Consider the following 18,995-nt stretch of genomic DNA (forward strand, 5'->3'; position numbering starts at 1 on the left):
GATTCGACCATCTGAATTTAATTCTTCAATTTCATATGCATTGTTTGAAAATACTTGCAAAATTTTGAACGGTCCTTCCCAACTTGGGGACCATTTGCCTAATAACTTATTCCTTTGATCCATGGGTAAAATAACTTTCCATACATAATCACCTATCATGAATGTTTTTTCTTTGACTTTCTTGTTGTAAGCTTTCGCCACTTTTTTCTTTTGTTTTATCAACCTATCCAACGCTATTAGTCATTCTTCGTCTAATTCTACTAATTCGTCTAACATCATACTCCAGTATTCATCAGACGAAAGACTGTTTTGTCGTTGAATTCTAGCTGACTGTAAATGAATTTCTGCAGGCAACACAGCATCATGCCCAAAAGTCAAACGAAATGGGGTAGTATTTATTGCTTCCTTTGGTGACGTTCAACAAGCCCAAAGGATTTGGTCGAGCGTTTGATGCCAATTTTTTGGCTTTCTCCCCACATGCTTTTTTATCAAATTTATAATAACTTTGTTAGCAGCTTCGACCTGACCATTACCCTGAGCGCATGGGCGAATCCAGCGCCCGGCGAGGACGGGCAGCTGCCCGGGCTCTTCCTTCCTCTATCTCGGTGGAAGAAGCGATTGTGGTTTGATTTCTTCTTCCTCTAACTCGATTCTCGAAAGCTGTTACCGCGAAAATCACCACCACCAAGTAGAAGATCCTATCGGTTACAATCTTCTTTCTTCTCTCTTCTTTGATTACTGCTGTGTGATTGTTGTTCAATTCTGATTTGCCAATCGGTGCCAAATTTTCTAATGTATTTACTGTTTCGTACTTGCATGCCAAGTGTTTGATGGAATGACTGAACTAAGTTCTCTTGTTTATCTATCTTGAAATCTTTTTTGATTTCCTTGATGTTTATCTGTTTTGAAATCTTTTTTGATTTCCTTGATGTTTATTTGTCTTGAAATCTTTTTTGATTTCCTTGATGCATGACAGCTTGGTGATTCTGAGCAATTTTGATATATTTGGTATGCCAAAAATGTTCTCATGGGACTGGTTTTTATCTTGTAATTGCGGCGATAGGAATTACAGTTGGAAAGTGTCGTGTGCAAATCCTGGGATGTATCTGCTTTACGCTGTTGTTGGCTGTTTCGATTTTCCAAAGCATGTCATTTTCTTTTGGTTTCTGTTTGTGGTAGTATCTTGTTCTAGAGTCGTGTATCTATGGTCTGCTGTAGTTGTAGTTGTGTTACTTTTCTGCTTGGGCAGCAACTGCCTTTTCTTCTAGTCGAGGAGGCTGGATGCATTATTTTGGTTGGTTGGTTAGACATTTGCAGGTTGTGGTCATGGAGGAGAAAATCGCAAAGCTGATGTATTGAAATCAGCTACTTGGACCTATCTTGCTTTGTACCAGATTATTTGTGTTGAGTTTTTTAGTTTTAGTGATGTTATATGTGTTTAGGGAAAGAGAGTGTTGACAGGGATTATTGAGATATGAAGTAGCTAGCACTAGCTTTATGCTATGTTAAATAGTAACTTCAAATCTCTAATCATTGAGATATGACTAACAAAATATGCAGATTTAGTTTTCTCATTTTTAGTATACAATTCTCACCAAGCTTTTATGGACTTCTAAACGTTGTTTTAGCATGTTACCAATATAAAACTTATTTCATTCATGCCACCAATATAAGAAAAAGCTATAGCAAGTGGTAGTATAACTCAACTGCTTTGTTTTATAACTCAATATATGCTATAGCAAGTGGCAGTATAACTCAATTTGCTTTGTTTTATAACTCAATATTAAATATGGCTCAGGAGTTAATAATATAAGAAAAAAATGGTATTTGTTGACACATGGTATCTAGAAGAATCATTAACTACATTTATGATGTTTGAACATAACTTGTGACACATACTATATTTATTTTATTTATATAGTCATGAATTACATGAGTATTGGACTTTGCTGGTTATTCTATTCACATGCTGGATATTCATTCCTTGATGATTATCAGTCTTGAAATCTTTTTTGATTTCCTTGATGCGTGGCAGCTTGGTGAGACAGTGATTTCTGGTCATTAAATTTTTTGCCCAGGCTATATATTTTTTCTGGCTTCGCCACTGCCTGAGCGTAATATGGAGTGGATGTTAGCAATTTAAATCTTGTCTCTGCTGCAAAAGCTTGCATCTTTCGACCAACAAACACTGATCCTTGATCAGTAGTAATAGTTTCTGGAATCCCATATCTGTAAATAATGTGTTTTTGTATAAAACTAATCACTGCTTCTTGATCAGCATTTACCAGGGGAATTGCCTCTATCCATTTAGTAAAATAATCTATTCCTACTAAAATGAATCTTTGTTGTTTAGAAGATGCAGGTTTGATTTCTCCTATTAAATCCAAAGCCCATCCTCTAAAAGGCCAAGGTTTGACAATGGCATGCAATTCACTGGCTTGAACATGTTGAATGCCTGAAAATTTCTGGCACTCTTGGCATCCTCTTGCATATTCAATACCGTCTTTTAGCATTGTCGGCCAATATAAACCTTGTCTAAACAACAACCATTTCATCTTATGGCCTGACTGATGAGCTCCACAAACACCACTATGAACCTCTGACACAGCCAAATATGCTTCAGCTTCACTTAAGCATTTCAACAATACACCTTCAGCTGTTTTCTTGTATAAATCATTTCCTAATATCACATAGTTTAGAGCTCTATGTTTAATCTTTCGATCGGTTCCTCCGACTGGATTATTTAGGTATTGGACCAATGGGTTTCTCCATTCAGAATCTGTCATATTATCGATGGCAAAAATTTCTAAGGCATACAAATCTTTACTTTCAACTTTGTCATCTACCCCCCCCCCCAAATTTTGACGTCGACAATTGACCTAACTTGTCTGATATTTCATGAGTTTCTTTCTCTTTGATATCGACCATATCTTCTAACTTATTTTTAGAAACTCTATAGCCAGAAGCAATCTGTGCCAATTCATTAGCAATGAAATTCTCAGATCTTGGTACATGCAAGATCTCGATATGTTCAAATTTCTCTAACAAGCGTACCACTATTGCATAGTACACTATTAGATTTTATTTGATGCATTTATACTCTTTCTTGATTTGTCGAATTACTAGCTCAGAATCACCTCGAATTTCAACTCGCTTTGCCCCCAAGTCTATTAGGGCTTTCAAACCAGTTATCAAAGCTTCGTATTCGACTTCGTTATTAGAACATACATCCTTCATTCTATAGTGGAACTTGGTTGGAAGTCCCTCAGGAGAAATAATCAGGACTCCAATTCCTGATCCATTTTTATGACTAGAACCATCAAAAAACAACTTCCAGTTAGATTGATCGACCAGATCTGCTGATAGTTCAACTAAACGATGTTCGACTATAATATCGGCCACGATTTGTCCTTTCATAGCTTTTAAAGGAACATATGTTAAGGAGAATTCAGTTAGCGCTAAGGCCCATTTACCAATTCGACTATGCAAAATTGGTTTGGACAACATATGTTTAATAACATCAAAATGAGAGGACACATACACATCAACAGGCTTTATATATTGCTTAAGTTTGTTACATGAGAAATACAAGCATAAACATAACTTTTCAATATCATTATACCTAGTTTCAGCATCCACTAAGGTTCGACTTAGATAATATATAGCTCTTTCGACGCCATTATCATCCTCTTGGGCTAACATACTCCCAATTGTCGAACCTGATGCAGCTATGTACAATTTCATACTCTTTGTCCTATTGGGGGTAACAAAATAGGAGGCTTAGTTAAATAAGCTTTTATTTGGTCGAACGCCTGTTGATGTTCCGACTCCCATTTGAACTGATCTTGATTCTTGAGCTTCACAAGTGGTGAAAAAATCTTTGTTTTGCCACTTAGATTTGAAATAAATCTCAAGAAATTAATTTTCCCCAACAATGACTGGAGTTGTTTCTTTGTTTCTTGCGCCTTTAGCTCCAAGATTGCTTTCGTCTTGTTCTAGTTTATCTCAATACCTTTCTTGTGAACCACGAAGCCCAGGAAATCCCCTGCATGGACACCAAAAGCACATTTTAAAGGATTCATTTTGAGTCCATATTTTCTCATTCGTTCAAAAGATTGTCGAAGATGGTCTAAGTGACCATTTTCAGAGTTAGATTTTATTACAATATCATCGATATAGAACTGCATAAACTTGTCAATAAAATCATGAAACATGGAATTCATAGCTCGTTGATATGTAGCTCCAGCATTTTTTAAACCAAAGGGCATTACTACCCATTCATAAGTTCCTAAAGCACCTGGGCATCGAAACGCCGTCTTAGGTACATCTTCTTCAGCTATAAAAATTTAGTTATAACCTGAATATCCATCTAATAAACTGAGATATTCAAATCCGGCTGCGGAATCGACTAACATTTCAGCAACAGGAATGGGATATTCATCTTTAGGGGTAGCCTTATTTAAATCTCTGAAATCTATGCATATACGAAGGCTACTATTTTTCTTTATGACAGGCACTATATTAGCTAACCATTCGACATACCTCGTGTCATACCCCAAATTTGTCCTACCCTACTCATATGGCTTATGGTTCATGTACACACATCACTTAGGTCATAACTCACATTCATGCAGTCGTATCATTGGTACTATTCAAAAGGCTAGCAAAGAAAGAGCTCTATTGCAAAGAAGTTTGATCGGAGAACAAGGAAGACTGAGGTATAATCATGTGGCTCTATGTTCATTGAAGTCCTCCTAGATTGGGGTGTCTCTCTGCTTCGAATCAGGACATTGATTGAAGAGTGCAAGCTTGCAAATCATCTGGTTCGTTAAATCAGGGTTTCTTTGACCAAAGTCAACCAGTTGACTTTCTGGTCAACATTTAATCGGGAATGGCTCCTATGTGTGGAAAACTTCTCATGCTGACCTTGTGGAGGGGTTTATTTGACTGGATTCGATTGGAAGAGGTTTAATCGGGAATTTCATCAATAGTCGGAAAAATCGGAACAGTTGACTTTTGGGTCAGAATCAGAGGAATTATTCAAATATTGACTTTTGGTGGAAAATCGGGCAAGAAAAGTCAAAGAATGGATAAAATCAGGAGTTTGACAAAAAGCTGCCAAAAATAGAAAAAATGACAAAAAAGGCAATTTTCAACACTTAGAAAAATTTTGGGTGTTTCGAATCTTGTTGGGCAGTCCACTTCAGCACTGAATTACACGTGGCAAACGGCATTTTTCGGAGAAATTTCCAACATCAAAGTTCTTCCTCTCATGGAGGAGAACAACTTTGTAGTTGGACACTTTTTTATTTGAAGCTTGTATGAAGAGTTAAAGTGGCGTGGAGTTTCTGAAAACTCATTTAAATCAAGGCACAATCCAGGTCACAAGGCAGGTCATGACCCGGCATTTTAACAAACACATGGCGTTCCAAATCTCCAGCCATTTTTAGAGCTCTACAGAAGTACTATGAATGAAAACTTGGTATCAATCTCTTCCTTGCCATCTCCTCTATCCATTGAAACAAGAATTGGGACAATTGGACAAATATTGAGTGAGATACAAGCCTTCAAAGTGGTGCCCCAACCCTGACCAAACTCTGCAGGCAGCCATGACACAAAATTCTGGGCACGCAACGCATTTCAGCAAACACGTGGCGGGCCAAATGTCAAGGCCTCTTTCTCCCTCCACAAGTCTCTATCTTAAACAAGCCCAGTTCTAAACTATTCTTTGCCATGTCCTCTATCCAATGAGACCAGTATCACTGATATTGGACATGTATTGATCGAGATAGAGAGGCTCAAAGTACCACCCTCGCAGAGTCACAATTTGGCCATACGCACGGGACTGCATGCTGCTGGGCGTGTGCAGTGATGGTTGCATGAGTTCAAGGCCATTTTTCTCATATTTCTAAGCCTTATCCTGAGATATTTTCAACATCAATCTTGTTCTATCCCATGCCCTCTTTGATATGACACCATTCTTGCATCATTTGACCACCCATGGCTTGAGATATAAGTGTCCAAAGTGAGCACCATAGCATGAAGAAAAAGAGCAATTGCAACATACAACACAAGTTAGAGTCCCACATTGAAAAAATGAAAAAAGGTGATGGTGCAAGTCCCACATTGGAGAAATGGAAAAGGTGTGTTGCAAACTACATTTTTCAAGTCCCACATTCAAGAATTCAAATCACAATCCAATCATTGGCAATATAAATAGAAGCACATACATTCACATAAAAGAAGAAAAAAAAAGAGAGGAACAACTTGAGTCTCCCTTGCTTAAGGGTGCCACTTGAAACGTTCAAACTCTACTCTCTCTCCTCCCTCACCAAACTAGGTAATAAAAATAGTTTTTTTTCTTTTATTCTCTTTGATTGATTAATTGTTTTTTTTCTTTTAGATAAAAAATAATAAAAATAATTTTCCTACCAACTAGTTTTCTTCAAATTAGTATCCCTTGCATGAAATAAAAATGAGATAGTTCATGAATATATTTTCACAAATAGTTTAGATTTAATTTTCTTTCTTTGTGAATATTTTCCATATATGTTAAATGTCTAAAATGCCCTTGATCTTTAATATTGTTTTTTCTCCATTTAATTGCTTTTTTCCTCCCTATTTTTCCCTTAGAATATCCTTACAACAACATAGAATGTAGTAATTAGGACTAGTTCCCTTTTGCATTCCTTTTTCTTTCAACTTCAAAACACTTAACAAATACTTGAATAAAATTCCCCATAAAAAATACAAAGAAAACACTTAAAACACTAATAATCAAAGTGAAAATTCTTAAAAAGGGAATGGAAGCTTGAACATCCCTTGCTTAAGGGAATGTTCGAGTGCTTGGATCTCCCTTGCTTAAGGGTTCCATTCAGGCGTAAGTTCCCAATTCTTAAAAAACACAAACCAAAGAGCAACTCGAGTTTCCCTTGCTTAAGGGATTTCCTCGAAACGCTCAAAATCTTTCTTCTCTCTCTTGCCTCCGAGGCATTCTTTCTCTTGCCTTCAGGGCATTCTTTCTCCTAATCGGACACGTTATTTCCGCTCCATTCCCAGCTTAAGACTCCAGAGGTCGAGCAGCGGAGTGCGAATGTAACTTCGTCCACTAAAAAACACAAAAACAAACAAAAAACTAAAGAGCCGAACTACGGCGCTCTGATTCCTGAAAGGGATACGTAGGCATCAAGTCGCGGGGCTTGAACGAGCACAACTATTTATAAACCTTTTTTTCCCCGTGTTTCTTTTCTTTCATTTGCATGCATTCCCTTAGTAATTAAGCTTTAGATTTATACACCCTTTAGATGGCAACAAACATAGGTGGATATCATCGAGTACGATGGGCGTGAGGGGTGCTAGTACCTTCCCCTTGCGTAACCGACTCCCTTACCCTATCTCTGGTCGCAAGACCTTATCTTATCCTTTCTTTATTCCAGGTTTTCTGATATTCCTTTCCCTTATGGGATAAATATATTGGTGGCGACTCTGTTCATTTTCGCGAGCGTGCGACAGATGGCGACTCTGCTGGGGATGTTGCTAGACCTATTGCGGGTCCATTCTTAGTGAGTCGATCCTAGCCTGCGTTTGTTTACTTGTTTTATGTCTATACCTTGTATATATGTTTGCATGCTTATTCTTTGCCTGCATATCATGTTTATTTCTGTTTGCACATCATGCATATGGATTATATTTTGTGTTCCCTGGGGTCTTCTGTTCTGTTTTGCAGGTGGGCGGTTTGTATGAGGTAAAAGGCCCACTACCCAGGCCAGTGACACATAGGATTAGCGTGGATGCTCATGTCGACTCCCGTAGCCCTTGCTACGATCGAGCTTGACATGGGGTACCACAACTGGGCGAGGTTCTTTCATGGAACACTGTGTCTGGCACGCTTGTTGCCTCAAACACTTTGTACCCCATGGGAACTGTAGACCCTGGTGACCATTAGGGACCACTTGTCCGTGTCTAGACTACATACCCGTGAGATTGGGGTGGGACAGGAAACTTGACCTTCATCATACCCGGATTTCTGCTATTCAATAAAAGACGTCGAACCTTTGATCTTGAGACGTTTGACTTATACAGAAGTTCTACATCAGTTATCTAGCAACGTCGAACCTCTGAATCTGGAGGGTCGACCATATCTTATTGGCCATGAGAAGTTGTTGTCCAAGAAGCCTTGATCCTTGATCCTAATACATTTGCATCTTCATTAACATCTTTGCATTCATGCATTTGCATCCATGGTTACCAAGACTCTTACCACTTTTCCTCTCCATCAGATCAGTCAAGACGATTCCTCCACACCGATATCTGACAAGAGCTCACAGAAGAAGAATTATGGAAAATTACAAATAAGATCAAGCTACCATCAGAAAACTCCATGCCCCCTAAAGGGGGCACCTTCCACCACTAGAGCCTGAAGACTTCGTGTTTGTCAGAGAACATTTCATTTGCATCAAAATAAGGCCAATCTTGCCATTGTTTAGATTTCTCTAGTATTTTCAATTGTACTATTTTCGTTGTTATCAAGTACTTCTCATTGTAAGAAACTCATTCTGTTTGAATAAATAAAAATAATGCAATATACATGTTTTTCTCAAATTTTGTCATTATGTTCATTGATACTTCACTCATTTGTCTTAAGCAACTAAAAAAGGAGAATAATGAAAAATCAAAAACACATGAATCACTAACTGTATGCTTTTGGAACAAGAAACCTGCTGACGATGTACAGGCATTATTTCAATTCCCAAACACCGGAGCTATAAGGGAGTGAAACCTTTGTCAACCCCTTTGAGCCTAAGGAGTAGTAGTTTCTTTTCAAAAAATACAAAACCCTCAATCTTAACCAGGGGCAGGGTAGTCTTCAGTTAGTGCGACCGACCGCTCAACTTTCAGGTATTCCATCAGAGGATCAATCAACTTCTATCTCTCGCAACAAAAAAGGAAGAACACAATCCACAATAGAAGTCTCTCATTCACTGAGAATAAGGCAGTCACAACCTTTTCATCAAATCAATCACAAAAGTCATACAACTTGTTCCCGAACGAGACAAAAAAGAATGAAAAGAAAATTATGAATAAAAAAAGGAAGAAATAGTAGCCCGCTAAGTCAAAAAGAAAGGAAATGAATAGCTTTGAAGCAATTGACTTAGGCAAAAATTAGGGCATATCCCGCTGGACAACGAAAGCCAAAATCAAAAGAAACTTTCTGTCCAGGCAAAAGTTAGGGAAAGCAAAAGAAAAGAATAAGAACAAAAATCCTCCAAGGGACAAGTTGTTACAATCATCAACGAAAGCACCAAAAGGTGACTGCCACCTCCATCAAAGCCATAAAGGATCCTCATCCATCACAATCCTTCCTGAAAGGCGAATACTCGTGTCGAACTAGCTGAACGTAGGACTGGAGAACATCACGAAGAGGGGTGGGTTAAGTAGAACTTGAGCCTTTATCCTTTGTTTCTCAAACCGTGAACCCGGCCACGTTACAACCCTCAAAAGTCCTAATTGAGGCATGGTTCGTTCCGAAAGCATACAAACTGTAGAATCATGTCAAACTGACTCCTTATGTTGCTGTGTCATTTGTGCTAGTATCAATACAACATTTTGACAAATAAAAACTTTTTCTTTGAGATTAACATGTGCATCGCATTTCTCATTATCTCTTGCAAAACAGATTTGTCTCTAATCAGAAAGTAAATGCTTGATACCAAGGAAAGTCCAACATTGAAATTCCAATCGAGTAATCTTACAAGGGCAAAGGTTGGTCATCCACAAAGCAAGTCTCTGAAGCACCCATCTGGTGGAAGAGTTCCTTCCAATCTGGGGTATTCATCCCTTCATCCACACTGGGGCAGACCATTGCACATCTCCATGATTCAAGCATGTCAAAATTCTATCTCAAAAGGTCATACAAGCTGGGGCAAGCTAGTGACAATTCTTTCTTCCATCCCCAAGCAAGTGTCAGATATCAAGACAAGTGTCGAGGAGTCAAACTAAACACCTCACCTTCACAAGTGTTGTCCTTCAAGCAACAACCTTCCACAAGGGCATACTCCATCCACTCCTGGTATCTTGGAGACAATCATTGCACTCATAATCATACAATCATCATGCATATCATTGCATTTTCATTATCATTTCACCCGCATGATCCGATCATCAACAAAGCAGGGCCATCCACCCCATCTTGAATCAAGCAGAGTTTCAAAACTCCACCTAATCTATTCCACATCAAAGCAGAAACCCTGAACAATGCATCAGTACACTGCATATAGAATCCCTTGCATTGCATTTCCAGAAGTGCATAAATAAATCAAACATTTGCATGTGAAGCATAAGCAAAGTTACTCATCAGATGGGTTCTCTACAAGCAATCAATTGATATTCCACTGGGGCACTCAGAGTTACCATTGTGGTGTCATCTCCTCAAGTCAATCATGTTCATCTTGCTTCAACCCAGAGTTGGTGTCTTTGTGTTCAACCTAGAGTTGACCTTCCTTTCATCTTTTAACCCCGAGTTAATTATCTTTTCCCACTCACCCAGAGTTGACGGTCTTCCTTTATTCAACCCAGAGTTGACCCTTACCTTTTCCCCACTCACCCAGAGTTGACGGTCACCTTTTATTCAACCCAGAGTTGATGTTTGTCTTTTATTCAACCCAGAGTTGATGCTTATCTTTTTCCCACTCAACCCAGAGTTGATGGTTGTCTTGTTTCTTTCCCACTCACTCAGAGTTGACGGTCACCTTTTATTCAACCCAGAGTTGATGTTTGTCTTTTATTCAACCCAGAGTTGATGCTTATCTTTTTCCCACTCAACCCAGAGTTGATGGTTGTCTTGTTTCTTTCCCTCTCACCCAGAGTTGACGGATATTTCTTCTTGTTTCTTTTCCCACTCAACCCAGAGTTGACGGTTATCTTTTACTCAACCCAGAGTTGACCCTTCTCTTTTTTCCACTCAACCCAGAGTTGATGGTTGTCTTCTTGTCTTTTTCCCACTCAACCCAGAGTTGAATTCCACTTCATTCCTAACCCAGGGTTACTTCGTTCTATCCAGAATTGACGCAGTTTTCCTTAGTGGATTTGACATCATCTTATCCCCAGTGGATCACATCTCATCATAAGACAAATTTTCAGGTTTACTTGGTATTTAATCTTCTTCTACCTTGAATGCTTGAAAGGCTAGCGCCAATCTCGCTCTCAGGTTTAAGACGATTAAATAGGGGCAGCTGTCATACCCCAAATTTGTCCTACCCTACTCATATGGCTTATGGTTCATGTACACACATCACTTAGGTCATAACTCACATTCATGCAGTCGTATCATTGGTACTATTCAAAAGGCTAGCAAAGAAAGAGCTCTATTGCAAAGAAGTTTGATCGGAGAACAAGGAAGACTGAGGTATAATCATGTGGCTCTATGTTCATTGAAGTCCTCCTAGATTGGGGTGTCTCTCTGCTTCGAATCAGGACATTGATTGAAGAGTGCAAGCTTGCAAATCATCTGGTTCGTTAAATCAGGGTTTCTTTGACCAAAGTCAACCAGTTGACTTTCTGGTCAACATTTAATCGGGAATGGCTCCTATGTGTGGAAAACTTCTCATGCTGACCTTGTGGAGGGGTTTGTTTGACTGGATTCGATTGGAAGAGGTTTAATCGGGAATTTCATCAATAGTCGGAAAAATCGGAACAGTTGACTTTTGGGTCAGAATCAGAGGAATTATTCAAATATTGACTTTTGGTGGAAAATCGGGCAAGAAAAGTCAAAGAATGGATAAAATCAGAAGTTTGACAAAAAGCTGCCAAAAATAGAAAAAATGACAAAAAAGGCAATTTTCAACACTTAGAAAAATTTTGGGTGTTTCGAATCTTGTTGGGCAGTCCACTTCAGCACTGAATTACACGTGGCAAACGACATTTTTCGGAGAAATTTCCAACATCAAAGTTCTTCCTCTCATGGAGGAGAACAACTTTGTAGTTGGACACTTTTTTATTTGAAGCTTGTATGAAGAGTTAAAGTGGTGTGGAGTTTCTGAAAACTCATTTAAATCAAGGCACAATCCAGGTCACAAGGCAGGTCATGACCCGGCATTTTAACAAACACATGGCGTTCCAAATCTCCAGCCATTTTTAGAGCTCTACAGAAGTACTATGAATGCAAACTTGGTATCAATCTCTTCCTTGCCATCTCCTCTATCCATTGAAACAAGAATTGGGACAATTGGACAAATATTGAGTGAGATACAAGCCTTCAAAGTGGTGCCCCAACCCTGACCAAACTCTGCAGGCAGCCATGACACAGAATTCTGGGCACGCAACGCATTTCAGCAAACACGTGGCGGGCCAAATGTCAAGGCCTCTTTCTCCCTCCACAAGTCTCTATCTTAAACAAGCCCAGTTCTAAACTATTCTTTGCCATGTCCTCTATCCAATGAGACCAGTATCACTGATTTTGGACATGTATTGATCGAGATAGAGAGGCTCAAAGTACCACCCTCGCAGAGTCAAAATTTGGCCATACGCACGGGACTGCATGCTGCTGGGCGTGTGCAGTGATGGTTGCATGAGTTCAAGGCCATTTTTCTCATATTTCTAAGCCTTATCCTGAGATATTTTCAACACCAATCTTGTTCTATCCCATGCCCTCTTTGATATGACACCATTCTTGCATCATTTGACCACCCATGGCTTGAGATATAAGTGTCCAAAGTGAGCACCATAGCATGAAGAAAAAGAGCAATTGCAACATACAACACAAGTTAGAGTCCCACATTGAAAAAATGAAAAAAGGTGATGGTGCAAGTCCCACATTGGAGAAATGGAAAAGGTGTGTTGCAAACTACATTTTTCAAGTCCCACATTCAAGAATCCAAATCACAATCCAATCATTGGCAATATAAATAGAAGCACATACATTCACATAAAAGAAGAAAAAAAAAGAGAGGAACAACTTGAGTCTCCCTTGCTTGAGGGTGCCACTTGAAACGTTCAAACTCTACTCTCTCTCCTCCCTCACCAAACTAGGTAATAAAAATAGTTTTTTTTCTTTTATTCTCTTTGATTGATTAATTGTTTTTTTTCTTTTAGATAAAAAATAATAAAAATAATTTTCCTACCAACTAGTTTTCTTCAAATTAGTATCCCTTGCATGAAATAAAAATGAGATAGTTCATGAATATATTTTCACAAATAGTTTAGATTTAATTTTCTTTCTTTGTGAATATTTTCCATATATGTGAAATGTCTAAAATGCCCTTGATCTTTAATATTGTTTTTTCTCCATTTAATTGCTTTTTTCCTCCCTATTTTTCCCTTAGAATATCCTTACAACAACATAGAATGTAGTAATTAGGACTAGTTCCCTTTTGCATTCCTTTTTCTTTCAACTTCAAAACACTTAACAAATACTTGAATAAAATTCCCCATAAAAAATACAAAGAAAACACTTAAAACACTAATAATCAAAGTGAAAATTCTTAAAAAGGGAATGGAAGCTTGAACATCCCTTGCTTAAGGGAATGTTCGAGTGCTTGGATCTCCCTTGCTTAAGGGTTCCATTCAGGCGTAAGTTCCCAATTCTTAAAAAACACAAACCAAAGAGCAACTCGAGTTTCCCTTGCTTAAGGGATTTCCTCGAAACGCTCAAAATCTTTCTTCTCTCTCTTGCCTCCGAGGCATTCTTTCTCTTGCCTTCAGGGAATTCTTTCTCCTAATCGGACACGTTATTTCCGCTCCATTCCCAGCTTAAGACTCCAGAGGTCGAGCAGCGGAGTGCGAATGTAACTTCGTCCACTAAAAAACACAAAAACAAACAAAAAACTAAAGAGCCGAACTACGGCGCTCTGATTCCTGAAAGGGATACGTAGGCATCAAGTCGCGGGGCTTGAACGAGCACAACTATTTATAAACCTTTTTTTCCCCGTGTTTCTTTTCTTTCATTTGCATGCATTCCCTTAGTAATTAAGCTTTAGATTTATACACCCTTTAGATGGCAACAAACATAGGTGGATATCATCGAGTACGATGGGCGTGAGGGGTGCTAGTACCTTCCCCTTGCGTAACCGACTCCCTTACCCTATCTTTGGTCGCAAGACCTTATCTTATCCTTTCTTTATTCGAGGTTTTCTGATATTCCTTTCCCTTATGGGATAAATATATTGGTGGCGACTCTGTTCATTTTCGCGAGCGTGCGACACCTCGCAGTTCGAATAAACTTGCTTTTCAGCAATCTTTCAATTTCTACTTTGATTTTTTCCATAACCTCTGGCGCAAATCTTCTAGGAAGTTGCTTGATAGGTTTCTTTCCTGGGTTTAAAGGTAATTGATGTTCAACCACACTTCGACTTAAACCAGGCATTTCATTGTAATCCCATGCAAAACAATCCTTATATTCTTTCAACAGTCGAACCAACTTCTAAAGCCGTTTTTTCCCTGTTCTCGGCCACATAAGCCGTTATTCGAGCCAGATATTCTGACTCAGTGGTCATCATCTTTGACTGTTGTCCTCTCCTCTGGAGGACTTTCATGATTCAATGGTTCATTAGGATCTTCTTTATTCCAAATGAAACCATAATTTGGGTCCAAGTTCAGATACTTAGACACGCTTTCATCAGAAGAATACACCTCTTCTGCTTTGTAGCAAGGGGCTACATTTGCCAGATGCTGGTCGAAATGCTTGCGACCACTCTCAGTTTTGTAATAGCTTTGGTCAGCTTCAACATTTTCCACTATACCATCTGGCCTCCAAATGGCCACACGCTGATGCAAAGTAGAGGGAACTGCCCCTATACCATGGATCCATTCTCGACCTAGAAGTAACTTGAAATTGGCTCGAGATGCAATCACCATAAAGATGGTTGACCTGACAGTCGAACCAACAGCTAATTTCACCTGAATTACTCCCAGTATTCCACTTGTCTTACCCTCATAATTAGACAGCACCATATTGTGGGGTCTTAAATCTTTGTCAAATTTCCCCACTTTCTGAAGTGAGGAATAAGGCATTAAGTTCACAGCAGCCCCACCATCGACAAACACTTTGTTTATTGGAACCCCATCCACTTTTTCCCTTATAAATAAAGGCTTCAAATAATACATCATTCCTCGATCTGGCTTCTCAAACACAGCCTTTTGTTCTTCCACTACTCCTTTTCCCATTACATAATAACAAACAGGCGTCTCTTCTACATTCTCGTCAGGGAGAAAATCATCTTCATTCTCAGACACCTCAGATACTCTGTCGAACTCTGCTGGAAGCACAGATACAATTCCACAGTCGATTAACAACTCATCAGACTCTATGTCAAAGTTGTCGTCGACCTCTTCATCCGACAGTGGAGAATACTCAGGCTCTTTTTCTGTATTGAGAATCGGAGCATCATCATCAACTAATTATTTGATGAGTTTCTTTCCCAGGATCATTCCTGCAGCCAACCTCTCATTTGCCACTTTGGCCTGCTCTTCAGTCAATCTCCTCTGAAAAGGTTTCGGCTGGTGGTGAGAAAAACCTGCCTGCATCATCTTTGAGTTTTCCTGGCCATTTTTATGGCTTCTTTGGTAACGCCTCCACTGCATTCGAGTCATAGGATTCTTTCCTTTGTAATTTGGAAATATATAGTCTTTCCTCTTAGATCCACTATCAGTCCAAGAGCCTTCAGCATTTGCTCCAGTACCTTGGATCTGCCATTCTGGACGTTTACCTCCTTTGAAGTTAATGGGTTTCACCCAATTGTCCTCAGGGACATCCGTCTTGGGTCGAAAAGTCTTTGGCTTTTCAAACCTCTTTCTGTACTCTCCAGCCCTTCGACCACTGTTTTCTCCTGTATACATGAACTGACGATTCTTGCCTCGACGAGGGTCGAACCTCACCTTGTTTGCAGCATCAACATTGAAAACAGCATCACACCTTGGACATAATCCAACTTGAGAGTTGTTGTTGTGACACCTCTCAAGGAATTTCAAAAGGCTCTCGTTTGGTTCAGGATAGACCATGTTCAAGACTTTGCCATCAGTAGCACCATCTTGCTTTCCGCCGAAACCATCAGTAGTTTCGACCATCATCACATCAGCAAGCTCAGCATAGTGAGCCTCTTCAACTTGCAAGGGATCAGTATCCACTTGCATTGATGACTTTGGCTTTTCTCCAAACTGTAACCTTCCTTCTTTCAAAGCTTTCTGCACCAAATCCCTGAAAAGAACACATTGAGAAGTCTTATGACCCAGGAAATTATGAAATTTACAAAATCCTCTTTTTTTCTTTTGTTCAAGAGGAGGATTCTTAAGTCCTGGGGGTACTATGATTTGCCCATCAGTTACTAACAAATCAAATATCTCATCACATTTTGTTATATCAAATGAATACGTTTTACTAGAAAATTTATCATTTTTATTTTCGATCGGATTTTTATCTTTTGAGGGCTTGAGTAATTTACAAATATATGGTGGTCCCGGCTTCAATTCAGCCACATTGACCTCTCCCTCTTCGTATTCACTATCACTATCAGAGTCGAACTCATTTGTAGTAACATAAGCTATCTTTTCTTTCTTATGATATTTACTAACTCTGGTTTTTTCAGCTTTTAGCCTTTCGACCTGGCGTACTCTGTCTGCCAGTTGGGCCATATCCCTTAAATGTTGGGTATCTAATTTCTTCCTTATGGAATAATCTAACCCACCTGCAGCCATTTCGACTAACTCATGTTCAGGAATTTGTGTAAAACATCTAGCTTTCAATAACCTGAAACGGTTGAGGTAGTCATCGACCGTTTCTGTACCCTTTCGCCTAACTCCAGCTAATTCTTTCAAACTAATCTTCGACTGTCCCATATAAAACTGTTCATGGAACAATCGTTCTAACTGACTCCATGAAAATACAGATTGTGGAGGTAAGGTCGTGAACCAAGTAAAGGCATTTTTTGTTAAAGAACTTGGGAAATATTTCACTTTTAAATTCTCATTGTTTGCTAATTCTCCAGCCTCTGTCTGGAACCTAGCAATATGTTCGACTGTCGATTCGCCAGTCTCACCAGCAAATTTGGTAAATTTTGGAATTTTCCAACCCCTAGGCAATTCTGTCTGCCTTACGTACTCTGACAATGGGGAAACAAAATTTGGTCTGTGCAAACCTACATTTATTCCATTTTGAACTAAGATTTGTTCGACTACATTAGAAATATTATTGTGTCCAACATTGACATCTTGCTGGATATTTCTAAGAACCTGATCAGCATCTTGATGCCTTTGTACTACTCTAGGGATTTCTTGTTCAATTTGTTCCCCATTTCTAGGAGTTTCAACCACTCTAACATTTGACCCTTGTGGAGTCGAAAGGTTTGGTTGTGGGGGTGCTCCAAAGAAATCTGCTATTCTGGCCATTTGTCTAGCCAATATTTCATAACTTTGGTTCGTGTTGTTTATCATGGGAGTAAAAACAGTTCCCATTTGTTGAGTAAGGGCATTCACCATTTCATGATTACTTTCGTCTATTTGTTGTCGAATTGACAACATTGACGTAGTACTTAACGATGGCAAAGCCTGGTTATTGTAACCTATGCCCATAGGTCGACCCCCTGGATTTGATGTGCTTGTTGCCATTATGTTGTCGGAATATAATGAAGGATTTGTGTGCAATCCCTGCATCATAGACGTAGGCATTCCAAAAAGAGGATTAAAACCTGGTGGAGGTAGCATTCCATGAAACGGCGGTCGCAATGGGTTAAACGGTGACCGTACATTCATTGGTGACGATACCAATGTTGCTGCCGTCGATCCACCAATATTTGTTGTTCTAACTGGCGACGATTTTGCAGCATTTTGTGATGTTGTTCCGGTTAGAACAACTCCTTGGTTTCTAGAAAGGTCAGAATCATTTGCATTAACTTCAGACATGCTAGTTAATTTTCGACCACTTCTTAGTATCATGCATAACTATTATACTAACAAATATAAAACAAACAGCAATTGACGGGTCCCACTGGGCGTGCCAATTTGTTTACCCAGAAAAATGGTAAACAAGCGCTAGTTTCCTTTTTAAAGGTTACTTTTGCGGAATCAACTAGAATATTCCAGGACTAATTGCTTTAATTTGTTTATTACGTGTATCTGGTTTGTATTAAATGCAGCAATAACTTTAAAGTAAAAGTAAACACTGAAATTAAAGGCTTTAAAGTAAATAAAAGCAACAAAAGAGCAGTAAATGTGCACTGAAAATGAGATTTAACGTAAAATGATTGCATAAATCAAACTGGTACGCATACGTACATTCCAAAGTTGCACTCGTCACTCATTATTGCACAGAGATTTGAGTTTACTTGTGTTTTGTAGAAAATGCGGACCCTAAAATGTTCCTATGGAACTTGCTTAAATAGTAAAAATAAAATAACTACTACTAACGGTCGACTGATTATCAGTCAACACGTGTCTTCGAGATGCAAGATCTTCAACTGTGGGACCTCCACGTGTCCTGTGAAAACTGCCAGAAAACTGCTTGAAACTGCCTCTTAACTTCTGATGCCTTCCGACTTCAGGGTCATATTTAAACAAAACGTCTAAGTTTTTTCTGTTTGTTCTAGTCGAACCTTGGCAATGATAATTTATAGGTAGTCGAACGTCTGCTCTGACTAAACAAGACCTTTTAGTTAGACTTTTCTCTTCTAGATTCTTTAATAATCTCACTTGTTTTAGAGATTATCTACCCTTATTTAGTAAGTCGAAATCCTAGGGTAACACTACTAAAGCGCTTTAAAGTGCTGCCAAAGCCAGCGCTGCCGTAGGTAACGACAGCGCTTTTGAAAGTGCTCTGGTAGCCCCCCTTATAAGAGCGCTTTTTCTAGAAAAGCGCTCTGGTAGCCCCCTCCTATAAGAGCGCTTTTTCCAGAAAAGCGCTATGGTAGCCCCCCTATAAGAGCGCTTTTTCCAGAAAAAGCGCTCTGGTAGCCCCCCCTATAAGAGCGCTTTTTCAGAAGCGCTTTCGTAGGTTGCGTTTTTTTTTTTTA

General features: G+C 39.1%; 1 protein-coding gene across 1 annotated transcript; it reads right to left on the reverse strand.

Annotated features, from left to right (window-relative positions):
* Positions 1–240: 240 nt before the first annotated feature.
* Positions 241–17,481, reverse strand: LOC131596978 (uncharacterized; the record flags this gene model as incomplete). Its single annotated transcript, XM_058869701.1, has 4 exons — positions 241–344; positions 14,793–14,985; positions 15,991–16,643; positions 16,722–17,481. Coding segments are annotated over 4 exons (1,710 nt in total), but the record flags the coding sequence as incomplete, so codon positions are not given.
* Positions 17,482–18,995: the final 1,514 nt, after the last annotated feature.

Source organism: Vicia villosa, linkage group LG4 (genome assembly GCF_029867415.1).
Source record: "Vicia villosa cultivar HV-30 ecotype Madison, WI linkage group LG4, Vvil1.0, whole genome shotgun sequence".
NCBI lineage: Eukaryota > Viridiplantae > Streptophyta > Magnoliopsida > Fabales > Fabaceae > Vicia > Vicia villosa.